At 59.9% G+C, this 14,424-nt stretch overlaps 1 protein-coding gene across 4 annotated transcripts in view; it reads left to right on the top strand.

The window, feature by feature from the left end:
• The first annotated feature begins 6,829 nt into the window (after positions 1-6,829).
• Positions 6,830-14,424, top strand: part of DMAP1 (DNA methyltransferase 1 associated protein 1) — an 85,734-nt gene continuing 78,139 nt past the window's right edge. For all 4 annotated transcript variants that reach the window (XM_069735848.1, XM_069735847.1, XM_069735846.1 and 1 more), the window contains exons 1-2: positions 6,830-6,925; positions 8,908-9,103. In XM_069735848.1, the coding sequence (XP_069591949.1) occupies positions 6,885-6,925; positions 8,908-9,103 (237 nt within the window). In that variant the 5' untranslated portion in view covers positions 6,830-6,884. The remainder of the gene's footprint in view (positions 6,926-8,907; positions 9,104-14,424) is intronic.

Genomic DNA, 14,424 nt, shown 5'->3' with positions numbered 1-14,424 from the left:
CACAGTGCACGGCCACCTCCGGGAGCCCCCCCACAGTGCACGGCCACCTCCGGGAGCCCCCCCACAGTGCACGGCCACCTCCGGGAGCCCCCCCACAGTGCACGGCCACCTCCGGGAGCCCCCCCACAGTGCACGGCCACCTCCGGGAGCCCCCCCACAGTGCACGGCCACCTCCGGGAGCCCCCCCACAGTGCACGGCCACCTCCGGGAGCCCCCCCCACAGTGCACGGCCACCTCTGGGAGCGCCCCTCCCCCACAGTGCACGACCACCTCTACGAGCGCGCCCCCGCCCCCCCCCCCCCCACAGTGCACGACCACCTCTAGGAGCCCCCCCCCACAGTGCACGGCCACCTCCGGGAGAGCCCCCCCCCCAGTGCACCGCCACCTCCGGGAGAGCCCCCCCCCCCCCCCCACAGTGCATTGCCACCTCCGGGAGAGCCCCCCCACCCCCACAGTGCACGGCCACCTCCGGGAGAGCCCCCCCCCCCCACAGTGCACGGCCACCTCCGGGAGATCCCCCCCCCCCACAGTGCACGGCCACCTCCGGGAGAGCCCCCACCCCCACAGTGCACGACCACCTCCGGGAGATCCCCCCCCCTACAGTGCACGGCCACCTCTACGAGCGCGCCCCCGCCCCCCCCCCCCCCACAGTGCACGACCACCTCTAGGAGCCCCCCCCACAGTGCACGGCCACCTCCGGGAGAGCCCCCCCCCCAGTGCACGGCCACCTCCGGGAGAGCCCCCCCCCCCCAGTGCACCGCCACCTCCGGGAGAGCCCCCCCCCCCCCCCACAGTGCATTGCCACCTCCGGGAGAGCCCCCCCACCCCCACAGTGCACGGCCACCTCCGGGAGAGAGCCCCCCCCCCCCACAGTGCACGGCCACCTCCGGGAGATCCCCCCCCCCACAGTGCACGGCCACCTCCGGGAGAGCCCCCACCCCCACAGTGCACGGCCACCTCCGGGAGATCCCCCCCCTCCCCCACAGTGCACGGCCACCTCCGGGGAGCCCCCCCCACAGTGCACACGGGAGCCCCCCCACAGTGCACGGCCACCTCCGGGAGCCCCCCCACAGTGCACACGGGAGCCCCCCCCACAGTGCACGGCCACCTCCGGGAGCCCCCCCACAGTGCACACGGGAGCCCCCCCACAGTGCACGGCCACCTCCGGGAGCCCCCCCACAGTGCACACGGGAGCCCCCCCACAGTGCACGGCCACCTCCGGGAGCCCCCCCACAGTGCACACGGGAGCCCCCCCACAGTGCACGGCCACCTCCGGGAGCCCCCCCACAGTGCACACGGGAGCCCCCCCACAGTGCACGGCCACCTCCGGGAGCCCCCCCACAGTGCACGGCCACCTCCGGGAGCCCCCCCACAGTGCACGGCCACCTCCGGGAGCCCCCCCACAGTGCACGGCCACCTCCGGGAGCCCCCCCACAGTGCACGGCCACCTCCGGGAGCCCCCCCACAGTGCACGGCCACCTCCGGGAGCCCCCCCACAGTGCACGGCCACCTCCGGGAGCCCCCCCACAGTGCACGGCCACCTCCGGGAGCCCCCCCACAGTGCACGGCCACCTCCGGGAGCCCCCCCACAGTGCACGGCCACCTCCGGGAGCCCCCCCACAGTGCACGGCCACCTCCGGGAGCCCCCCCCACAGTGCACGGCCACCTCCGGGAGCCCCCCCACAGTGCACGGCCACCTCCGGGAGCCCCCCCACAGTGCACGGCCACCTCCGGGAGCCCCCCCACAGTGCACGGCCACCTCCGGGAGCCCCCCCACAGTGCACGGCCACCTCCGGGAGCCCCCCCACAGTGCACGGCCACCTCCGGGAGCCCCCCCACAGTGCACGGCCACCTCCGGGAGCCCCCCCACAGTGCACGGCCACCTCCGGGAGCCCCCCCACAGTGCACGGCCACCTCCGGGAGCCCCCCCACAGTGCACGGCCACCTCCGGGAGCCCCCCCACAGTGCACGGCCACCTCCGGGAGCCCCCCCACAGTGCACGGCCACCTCCGGGAGCCCCCCCACAGTGCACGGCCACCTCCGGGAGCCCCCCCACAGTGCACGGCCACCTCCGGGAGCCCCCCCACAGTGCACGGCCACCTCCGGGAGCCCCCCCACAGTGCACGGCCACCTCCGGGAGCCCCCCCACAGTGCACGGCCACCTCCGGGAGCCCCCCCACAGTGCACGGCCACCTCCGGGAGCCCCCCCACAGTGCACGGCCACCTCCGGGAGCCCCCCCACAGTGCACGGCCACCTCCGGGAGCCCCCCCACAGTGCACGGCCACCTCCGGGAGCCCCCCCACAGTGCACGGCCACCTCCGGGAGCCCCCCCACAGTGCACGGCCACCTCCGGGAGCCCCCCCACAGTGCACGGCCACCTCCGGGAGCCCCCCCACAGTGCACGGCCACCTCCGGGAGCCCCCCCACAGTGCACGGCCACCTCCGGGAGCCCCCCCACAGTGCACGGCCACCTCCGGGAGCCCCCCCACAGTGCACGGCCACCTCCGGGAGCCCCCCCACAGTGCACGGCCACCTCCGGGAGCCCCCCCACAGTGCACGGCCACCTCCGGGAGCCCCCCCACAGTGCACGGCCACCTCCGGGAGCCCCCCCACAGTGCACGGCCACCTCCGGGAGCGCCCCTCCCCCACAGTGCACGACCACCTCCGGGAGCGCCCCTCCCCCACAGTGCACGACCACCTCTACGAGCGCGCCCCCCCACAGTGCACGGCCACCTCCGGGAGAGCCCCCCCCCCCACAGTGCACGGCCACCTCCGGGAGAGCGCGCCCCCCACCCCCCACAGTGCACCGCCACCTCCGGGAGAGCCCCCCCACCCCCACAGTGCACGGCCACCTCCGGGAGAGCCCCCCCCCCCCCCCCCCACAGTGCACGGCCACCTCCGGGAGATCCCCCCCCCCCACAGTGCACGGCCACCTCCGGGAGATCCCCCCCCCACAGTGCACGGCCACCTCCGGGAGAGCCCCCACCCCCACAGTGCACGACCACCTCCGGGAGATCCCCCCCCCACAGTGCACGGCCACCTCCGGGAGATCCCCCCCCTCCCCCACAGTGCACGACCACCTCTACGAGCGCGCCCCCGCCCCCCCCCCCCCCCCCACAGTGCACGACCACCTCTAGGAGCCCCCCCACAGTGCACGGCCACCTCCGGGAGAGCCCCCCCCCCCACAGTGCACGGCCACCTCCGGGAGAGCCCCCCCCCCCCACCCCCCACAGTGCACCGCCACCTCCGGGAGAGCCCCCCCACCCCCACAGTGCACGGCCACCTCCGGGAGAGCCCCCCCCCCCCCCCCCCACAGTGCACGGCCACCTCCGGGAGATCCCCCCCCCCACAGTGCACGGCCACCTCCGGGAGATCCCCCCCCACAGTGCACGGCCACCTCCGGGAGAGCCCCCCACCCCCACAGTGCACGACCACCTCCGGGAGATCCCCCCCCCCACAGTGCACGGCCACCTCCGGGAGATCCCCCCCCTCCCCCACAGTGCGCGACCACCTCCGGGAGCCCCCCACAGTGCACGACCACCCTCGGGGAGCCCCCCCACGGTGCACGGCCACCTCCGGAAGACCCCCCACGGTGCACGGCCACCTCCGGGAGCCCCCCCACGGTGCACGGCGACCTCCGGGAGCCCCCCCCACGGTGCACGGCGACCTCCGGGAGCCCCCCCACGGTGCACGGCGACCTCCGGGAGCCCCCCCACGGTGCACGGCGACCTCCGGGAGCCCCCCCACGGTGCACGGCGACCTCCGGGAGCCCCCCCACGGTGCACGGCCACCTCCGGGAGCCCCCCCACGGTGCACGGCCACCTCCGGGAGCCCCCCCCACGGTGCACGGCCACCTCCGGGAGCCCCCCCACGGTGCACGGCCACCTCCGGGAGAGCCCCCCCCCCACAGTGCACGGCCACCTCCGGGAGAGCCCCACCCCCACCCCCCACAGTGCACCGCCACCTCCGGGAGAGCCCCCCCACCCCCACAGTGCACGGCCACCTCCGGGAGAGCCCCCCCCCCCCACAGTGCACGGCCACTTCCGGGAGATCCCCCCCCCCCACAGTGCACGGCCACCTCCGGGAGATCCCCCCCCACAGTGCACGGCCACCTCCGGGAGAGCCCCCACCCCCACAGTGCACGACCACCTCCGGGAGATCCCCCCCCCACAGTGCACGGCCACCTCCGGGAGATCCCCCCCCTCCCCCACAGTGCGCGACCACCTCCGGGAGCCCCCCACAGTGCACGACCACCCTCGGGGAGCCCCCCCACGGTGCACGGCCACCTCCGGGAGCCCCCCCACGGTGCACGGCCACCTCCGGGAGCCCCCCCCACGGTGCACGGCCACCTCCGGGAGCCCCCCCACGGTGCACGGCCACCTCCGGGAGCCCCCCCACGGTGCACGGCCACCTCCGGGAGCCCCCCCACGGTGCACGGCCACCTCCGGGAGCCCCCCCACGGTGCACGGCCACCTCCGGGAGCCCCCCCACGGTGCACGGCCACCTCCGGGAGCCCCCCCACGGTGCACGGCCACCTCCGGGAGCCCCCCCACGGTGCACGGCCACCTCCGGGAGCCCCCCCACGGTGCACGGCCACCTCCGGGAGCCCCCCCACGGTGCACGGCCACCTCCGGGAGCCCCCCCACAGTGCACGGCCACCTCCGGGAGCCCCCCCACAGTGCACGGCCACCTCCGGGAGCCCCCCCCACGGTGCACGGCCACCTCCGGGAGCCCCCCCCACAGTGCACGGCCACCTCCGGGAGCCCCCCCACAGTGCACGGCCACCTCCGGGAGCCCCCCCACAGTGCACGGCCACCTCCGGGAGCGCCCCTCCCCCACAGTGCACGGCCACCTCTACGAGCGCGCCCGCGCCCCCCCCCCCCCCCCCACACAGTGCACGACCACCTCTAGGAGCCCCCCCACAGTGCACGGCCACCTCCGGGAGAGCCCCCCCCCCACAGTGCACGGCCACCTCCGGGAGAGCCCCCCCCCCCACCCCCACAGTGCACCGCCACCTCCGGGAGAGCCCCCCCACCCCCACAGTGCACGGCCACCTCCGGGAGAGCCCCCCCCCCCCCCCACAGTGCACTGCCACCTCCGGGAGATCCCCCCCACCCCCACAGTGCACGGCCACCTCCGGGAGATCCCCCCCCCACAGTGCACGGCCACCTCCGGGAGAGCCCCCACCCCCACAGTGCACGACCACCTCCGGGAGATCCCCCCCCCACAGTGCACGGCCACCTCCGGGAGATCCCCCCCCCTCCCCCACAGTGCGCGACCACCTCCGGGAGCCCCCCACAGTGCACGACCACCCTCGGGGAGCCCCCCCACGGTGCACGGCCACCTCCGGAAGACCCCCCACGGTGCACGGCCACCTCCGGAAGACCCCCCACGGTGCACGGCGACCTCCGGGAGCCCCCCCACGGTGCACGGCGACCTCCGGGAGCCCCCCCACGGTGCACGGCCACCTCCGGGAGCCCCCCCACGGTGCACGGCCACCTCCGGGAGCCCCCCCACGGTGCACGGCCACCTCCGGGAGCCCCCCCACGGTGCACGGCCACCTCAGGGAGCGCCCCCCACGGTGCACGGCCACCTCAGGGAGCGCCCCCCCACGGTGCACGGCCACCTCAGGGAGCGCCCCCCCACGGTGCACGGCCACCTCAGGGAGCGCCCCCCCCACGGTGCACGGCCACCTCAGGGAGCGCCCCTCCCCCACGGTGCACGGCCACCTCTGGGAGCGCCCCTCCCCCACGGTGCACGACCACCTCTGGGAGCGCCCCTCCCCCACGGTGCACGACCACCTCAGGGAGAGCCCCCCCACGGTGCACGGCCACCTCAGGGAGAGCCCCCCCACGGTGCACGGCCACCTCAGGGAGCGCCCCCCCACGGTGCACGGCCACCGGCTCCCCACGGTGCACGGCCACCTCAGGGAGCGCCCCCCCACGGTGCACGGCCACCTCAGGGAGCGCCCCCCCACGGTGCACGGCCACCTCAGGGAGCGCCCCCCCACGGTGCACGACCACCTCTGGGAGCGCCCCTCCCCCACGGTGCACGACCACCTCTGGGAGCGCCCCTCCCCCACGGTGCACGACCACCTCAGGGAGCGCTCCCCCCACAGTGCACGGCCACCTCTACGAGCGCGCCCCCGCCCCCCCCCCCCCCACAGTGCACGACCACCTCTAGGAGCCCCCCCACAGTGAGCGGCCACGTCCGGGAGCCCCCCCACAGTGCACGGCCACCTCAGGGAGCGCCTCGCCCCCTCCCCCACAGTGTTCGGCCACTTCCGAGTCTGAGATGGCCCCCCCCCACAGTGCGCGGCCACCTCCGTGAGCATCCCCCCCCCACTGCGTTGTTGAAGATGGTCTTCGATGTGAATTACTACAATGCAGACGTTATTATTTGGACCTTTGTATCAGCTGCGGCTCCTTGTAATGAACCTTTAACCCCTTTCACACAACAGTTTTTTGCCGTCAGTCTCAATCCGTCGAATTTTCAAAAAAATCGGATCCTGCAAAAGTTTCCTCCAGATCCGTTTTTTCTCATAGACTTGTATTCGCACCGGATGGTCTCACGTTTCCTCCATTGTATTCCTGGCGGCCGGAGAAAGTAACGTGTTCTGTGTCCGTCGCCGTCCGTCGTTTGCTATAATGGAAGCATATGGCGCCGGATCCGTCAAATGTCAGATTCCGTTTTTTAGTTTCCGTCACATCAGTTATTCACAATTTAATACGGATCTTTTTTTTTTCCAAAATTTGCCGGATTGAGAAGCCTGATGGCAAAAAACTGATGTGTGAAAGGTTCAAAGGGGCCAAATTCTTTGTTTTCCTTACAGAAAAAGTCAAAAAAATCTTCTGAGACCCTGACATTCAAGAGGCCGGAAGGAATGCACCGCGAAGTGTACGCCCTCCTGTACTCTGACAAAAAGTAAGTGCCGGACCAGTAATACACAGCATCAGCAGAATAGGGAGCGCAGCTCTGGAGGATAATACAGGATGTAACTCAGGATCAGTAATGTAATGTATGTACACAGTGACTGCACCAGCAGAATAGTGAGTGCAGCTCTGGAGTATAATACAGGAGGTAACTCAGGATCAGTAATGTATGTACACAGTGACTGCACCAGCAGAATAGTGAGTGCAGCTCTGGAGTATAATACAGGAGGTAACTCAGGATCAGTAATGTAATGTATGTACACAGTGACTGCACCAGCAGAATAGTGAGTGCAGCTCTGGGGTATAATACAGGATGTAACTCAGGATCAGTAATGTAATGTATGTACACAGTGACTGCACCAGCAGAATAGTGAGTGCAGCTCTGGGGTATAATACAGGATGTAACTCAGGATCAGTAATGTATGTACACAGTGACTGCACCAGCAGAATAGTGAGTGCAGTTCTGGGGTATAATACAGGATGTAAATCAGGATCAGTAATGTAATGTATGTACACAGTGACTGCACCAGCAGAATAGTGAGTGCAGCTCTGGAGTATAATACAGGAGGTAACTCAGGATCAGTAATGTATGTACACAGTGACTGCACCAGCAGAATAGTGAGTGCAGCTCTGGAGTATAATACAGGAGGTAACTCAGGATCAGTAATGTAATGTATGTACACAGTGACTGCACCAGCAGAATAGTGAGTGCAGCTCTGGGGTATAATACAGGATGTAACTCAGGATCAGTAATGTAATGTATGTACACAGTGACTGCACCAGCAGAATAGTGAGTGCAGCTCTGGAGTATAATACAGGATGTAACTCAGGATCAGTAATGTAATGTATGTACACAGTGACTGCACCAGCAGAATAGTGAGTGCAGCTCTGGGGTATAATACAGGATGTAACTCAGGATCAGTAATGTATGTACACAGTGACTGCACCAGCAGAATAGTGAGTGCAGCTCTGGAGTATAATACAGGATGTAATTCAGGATCAGTAATGTATGTACACAGTGACTGCACCAGCAGAATAGTGAGTGCAGTTCTGGGGTATAATACAGGAGGTAACTCAGGATCAGTAATGTAATGTATGTACACAGTGACTGCACCAGCAGAATAGTGAGTGCAGCTCTGGGGTATAATACAGGAGGTAACTCAGGATCAGTAATGTATGTACACAGTGACTGCACCAGCAGAATAGTGAGTGCAGCTCTGGGGTATAATACAGGATGTAACTCAGGATCAGTAATGTATGTATGTACACAGTGACTGCACCAGCAGAATAGTGAGTGCAGCTCTGGAGTATAATACAGGATGTAATTCAGGATCAGTAATGTATTTACACAGTGACTGCACCAGCAGAATAGTGAGTGCAGCTCTGGAGTATAATACAGGATGTAACTCAGGATCAGTAATGTAATGTATGTACACAGTGACTGCACCAGCAGAATAGTGAGTGCAGCTCTGGAGTATAATACAGGATGTAACTCAGGATCAGTAATGTAATGTATGTACACAGTGACTGCACCAGCAGAATAGTGAGTGCAGCTCTGGAGTATAATACAGGATGTAACTCAGGATCAGTAATGTATGTACACGGTGACTGCACCAGCAGAATAGTGAGTGCAGCTCTGGAGTACAGGATGTAACATAATGTATGTACGCAGTGACTGCACCTGCAGCGCTCCCCACCATCAGTAAGGGGAGAGTCTGTGCAGGTCATGTTTCCTGATAGTTTGGCTATCTTGTGCTTTTGCACAGGAGAACATTGCAGCAGAGTCTTTGAGACTCAATAGTAGGGATCTTGAGAAGCCGCAGGTCGTGTATTTTCCTGCACGCTGTGCTCTGTGATCATGGTGCTGAGTTGTGCCAGCTGGGAGGTGGGGGTTATACTTACGCGTTAGTTGTGCCCTCTCTGTGGCTGCGTCCCATATTGTTCCCTTGATCTCACTCTTACCTTTGTCTGCAGGGATGCTCCTCCATTACTTCCCAGTGACACCACACAGGGGTACCGCACCGTCAAGGCTAAGCTTGGCTGCAAGAAAGTGCGACCATGGAAGTGGATGCCGTTTACCAATCCAGCCAGGAAAGACGGCGCAATATTCTACCATTGGAGACGGGCATCGGAGGAGGGGAAGGACTACCCTTTTGCCAGGTTCAATAAGGTTTGTGCAGCGCGGTATCCGCCTCGTGTATCGGCAGGATGAGTCAGCTTGGGGAATGTATGTTTGGATGGAACATGTCAGATAATGCTCTGTCCACCGTTGGGTATCACCCCCATATCCTCATTACCAGGAGTCATGGAGATGGAGTATGGACCCCCTGAGACATCGGAGCGTCTGGTGGGGTGACACATCTGAGAATGATGGGGGTGACACTGAGTGTCAGCATAACGATTGCCGGGACACTGGGCGTCATCCGAATGATGGGGGGAGCGCTGAACGTCGGTGTCACGTTAATGTATATAGTGTATAAATTTCACTAGTTTTCCTGTGTTATCACACATGCTGTGGGCTAGTCCGACCCCCCCCCCCTTCTCTTCGCTTCTGCTGCTGTGTGTGTGTGAATCCTAAACCTTTCGTTCCGTCCCACCAAAAGAATGTTTACGGTCCCTGTAGCTGCGGTAGACAATTCTCCCATCTAGTACCAGCTGAAACTGGTATAGTCGCTCTAGACGTGAGGTTCTTTGTTCTATTATAGTGAGATATTGGGCCACCGATTTGGGCTAGAAAAATGAGTACAAATTGCGAATTGCCATCTGTAGACCTGTCAACCACTGTAAGCGCTAACAGCTAAACACAACGAGTTCAAAGTGCGGATTTCTCCTGAACCGTGTGGAATAGCTAGCCTGAGTCTAGACTCTGTGAATAGCTAATTTCAATATAAGATGAATGATGTGTGTATTGTGACTCTGCTAGATTCTTGTGCCAAGTTATGAGGATTATATGTATTGCTGGTAAAATCTGTAACTTTGAGGAGAGGGGAGGGTGCAGGTAAACCAGCCCCTTTAGTGATGTCACAAGCCGGCAGGTATAAGGCACGGCACTCAACTCAACCTTCAGTCTTGCCTGAGGAGCTGATACAGTAGGTCCCTCTGATGAACTGGTGGCTGGTGGTCATATGGCTCCGCCCACCGGCCTGGTTAGCTGAAATGATCCAAGAACATGTGAGTGTTACTTTCTGTTTTAATCCTTGTTTTTATAATTGCTGTACATACTTTAAATTCTCATATTGTAAACTCTTGATATACCTTTTATAAACACTGCCTAATGTTTTTATGGAGTAAAAGTTATAAAATTTACTAGCTTAGTTCCCTTGCTCTAAAACGTACCCTAAGTCTTCTGGAGTTAATTACGCTACTAATTTGGGTTGGCTCTGAACCCCTCTGTGGAGAAATCTGAGCTGGTGGCAGCGAAGGGTTGTCTTGGCTAGTTGGTACAGCTGGTAGCTACGGAACAGGGTTTTATAAGCTATTGTCTGGCTGCGACCTGAGCATTTATAATTCCCTCGCTGCAGCGTGCCTGCTAGCCAGTCCACAGTGAAGCGGTCTGTCTGGCAACTAATTATCCCGGTTGTAGTTCCCTGAGGGTAGGGGGGCGCCGGAGAGCTGCAAGTTCCTAAGCGGAACTGGAAAGCGGGATATACATAAATCCCTGCAGTTCGTGATTATATTGTAGCAGCAGTGGGATAACTAAGATAAGCCCCCTGCACATGTGATAGCCGTGTGCTGGCCAAAGGTCACCCCCGATTCGTAATATGTTGGTGGCAGTACGGTGGGATTCGTGACAGTGATCGGGTCATGCATGTACATATACAGATACTGGCCGGTGACCGGGTCATACATGTACATATACACATACTGGCTGGTGACCAGGTCACACACATACATATAGACATACTGGCCGGTGACCGGGTCATACATGTACATATACAGATACTGGCCGGTGACCGGGTCATACATGTACATATACAGATACTGGCCGGTGACCGGGTCATACATGTACATATACAGATACTGCCCGGTGACCGGGTCATACATGTACATATACACATACTGGCCGGTGACCGGGTCACACACATACATATACACATACTGGCCGGTGACCGGGTCATACATGTACATATACAGATACTGGCCGGTGAACGGGTCATAGATGTACATATACAGATACTGGCTGGTGACCGGGTCATACATGTACATATACTGGCCGGTGACCGGGTCATAGATGTACATATACAGATACTGGCCGGTGACCGGGTCATACATGTACATATACTGGCCGGTGACCGGGTCATAGATGTACATATACAGATACTGGCCGGTGACCGGGTCATACATGTACACATACTGGCCGGTGACCGGGTCATACATGTACATATACAGATGGTGACCGGGTCATGCATGTACATATACAGATACTGGCCGGTGACCGGGTCATAGATGTACATATACAGATACTGGCCTGTGACCGGGTCATACATGTACATATACACATACTGGCCTGTGACCGGGTCATGCATGTACATATACACATACTGGCCGGTGACCGGGTCATGCATGTACATATACACATACTGGCCAGTGACCGGGTCACACACATACACATACACATACTGGCCGGTGACCGGGTCATAGATGTACATATACAGATACTGGCCGGTGACCGGGTCATACATGTACATATGCACATACTGGCCGGTGACCGGGTCATGCATGTACATATACACATACTGGCCGGTGACCGGGTCATACATGTACATATACAGATACTGGCCTGTGACTGGGTCATACATGTACATATACTCTTACTGGCCGGTGACCGGGTCGTGCAGCCTTGTCTGAATGCCCATCTTCTCTATGATGGTCGGATCGTACAGTGTCAGGATTCCCTGACCGCTGCCACCAATTTGTCACGATTCACATCGTGACCGTCACCCCTACGTCACAGATCGGGGTGACTTTAGGCCAACGGACGGCTATCACATGTGCAGGGGGGCTTATCTTAGTTAGGCTACGTTCACATTTGCGTTGTGCGGGGCTGCATCGGCGACTCACCGCACAATGCAAACAAAAGCGCACACTAAAACGCAGCGTTTTGCGAAGCATGCGTCCTTTTTTGCCGAATTTTGGACGCAAAAAAAATGTAACTTTCTGCGTCCTCTGCGCCCTACGCTTGCGGCAAAAAAAACGCATGCGTCGCAAAACGCAGCACAACGCATGTCCATGCGCCCCCCATGTTAAACATAGGGGCGCATGAGTCATGACGCATGCGTCGCCGCGGCTGCACCCAACGTAGCCGCGAAAAACGCTAATGTGAACGTAGCCTTATCCCTCCACTCCACAATGTGATGAAACAACACACACAAGGCTATTGACATCTTAGTTTACAGCAGGGGCTTATTCTAGGTATCCCACTGCTCTTCAATATACCACGAACTGCAGGGATTTATGTATACCCCGCTTACAGTTCCACTTAAAACTTGCAGCTCTTTGGCGCCCCCCTTACTCTCAGGTCAGATTAGGTACTACACCCTGGGTAATTAGTCGCCAGACAGGCTGCCTGCTATGTACTGGCTATTGGGCACACTGCAGCGACGCGATAAACTACTCCCACTCAGGCAGGAACAATAATTATCAACGCCGCAGTCGCTACAACATCACCCAACTACCCAGTACAAAACGTATGCTGCCACCAGCTTCGATTAAACGGGTCCGAAGCTAACCCAACACAGTAGCGTAATTCCCTTCGGGAGACTTGGGGTACGGTTTAGAACAGGATGAACGAACTAGTATTACATAATATACCCCATGAAAAGTTTCACGCAGTGTTTATATAAAAAGATGTTACAAATGAGACAATTGCAAATATGTACAGGGTAATTATAAAAAAAACAAGGATTACATGAGAATAACACTTACATGTGTTATTATTATTATTATTATTATTATACATTTTTATAGCGCCATTTATTCCATGGCGCTTTACATGTGAATACGGGGCAAATATAGACAAATACATTAAACATGAGCAGATAACAAGGCACACGAGTACATAAGGAGGGAGGACCCTGCCCGCGAGGGCTCACAGTCTGCAGGGGGTGGGTGAGGATACACTAGGAGAGGGAAGAGCTGGCTGTGCAGCTGTGTTCAAAGCATTGCAGGCAACCAGGCTAGTGGAGTTTCCATCTGTCCCAATGCATGAGATACAGCTCTTCAGATCAGACTCACATGTCCTTCCAGCAGCAGACTGACTACTGGGATCTGGGCAGACAGTTATAGCTCAGCTTGGTGACATCACCAACAGGGCTGGCTATCCCAGACCCTCCTACCTTTTCAGTCTAACTAAACTTTAAACTATTTTCTCTAATTTCTATAACTTCGCTACAAAACATGTCATAGTCATAACAAACCCAGCATTCATCTCGGATTAACGTGGGCATTCTAATGAGATCAAATATGTCCTATCTGGGATACATATTTACAGAGAAATCCCTACTTCTTTACCAGATGGAGTTAGAAGCCCGTGTTTCGAGGGATGGGTAGATCCACCGAGGGAGATTAAGAATATATATTTTCGTGTTCTTAACGTAAACGGTTTGCGTAATATCTTACAAAAACAAAACAAAGAACTTCCATGTATTCTAGAGACTTAGAATCCAGTTCTTGCTGGTCACTTTCCACTGCAGGAATGCCGGTCGTAAATACTTTTAGGCAATAAAACGCTCTTCCCCCCATGTACATTGGCAAGGCAGCTCTTGGCTGAGTGAAAGGGAAGGGGGCTTTTTAGCCCGCAGCCTGCTAACAAGAGAAACTACTTATATGATATTTCATACCATATCGTGACATACAGGATGAGCATTGTGGTGAAATATGTATATATCTATACTAGATTGTGGCCCGATTCTAACGCATCGGGTATTCTAGAATATGCATGTCCCTGTAGTATATGGACAATGATGATTTCAGAATTCGCGGCAGACTGTGCCCGTCGCAGATTGGTCTAGGCAACTTTTATGACATCATCGTCCTGGCGGCCTCGACCAATCAGACGCAGGATGTCTACGTCCTTTATGACATTATCGTCGCTGTGCCCGTCGCTGATTGGTCGAGGCCTGGCGGCCTCGACCAATCAGAGACGCGGGATTTCTACGTCGATACTGTGCCCGTCGCCGATTGGTCGAGGCCTGGCGGCCTCAACCAATCAGAGACGTGGGATTTCCAAGACAGACAGACAGAAAAACCCTTTGACAATTATATATATAGATCTGTGTAGAGACATATGTCTAGGGTTATATGTGTAACTAGCAGTAGTTGAACATCTGTCCTGAAACTGCAGGCCTCGTAAAGGTCACAGCATACATATCTTGAGAAGGCAGACTACTGTCTCCACTTTCGATAGGGGGTCGTTCTGGGAACCAAGAAAAAGGGAAACATTTGACACCCCTAGCTCTTTGAAGAGAGATGTCAATTACAGCCTGACACTAT

Source organism: Ranitomeya imitator, chromosome 8 (genome assembly GCF_032444005.1).
Source record: "Ranitomeya imitator isolate aRanImi1 chromosome 8, aRanImi1.pri, whole genome shotgun sequence".
Taxonomy (NCBI): Eukaryota; Metazoa; Chordata; class Amphibia; order Anura; family Dendrobatidae; genus Ranitomeya; species Ranitomeya imitator.
The sequence above is the reverse complement of the archived record's forward strand: the minus strand, read 5'-3'. Positions and strand labels throughout refer to the sequence as shown.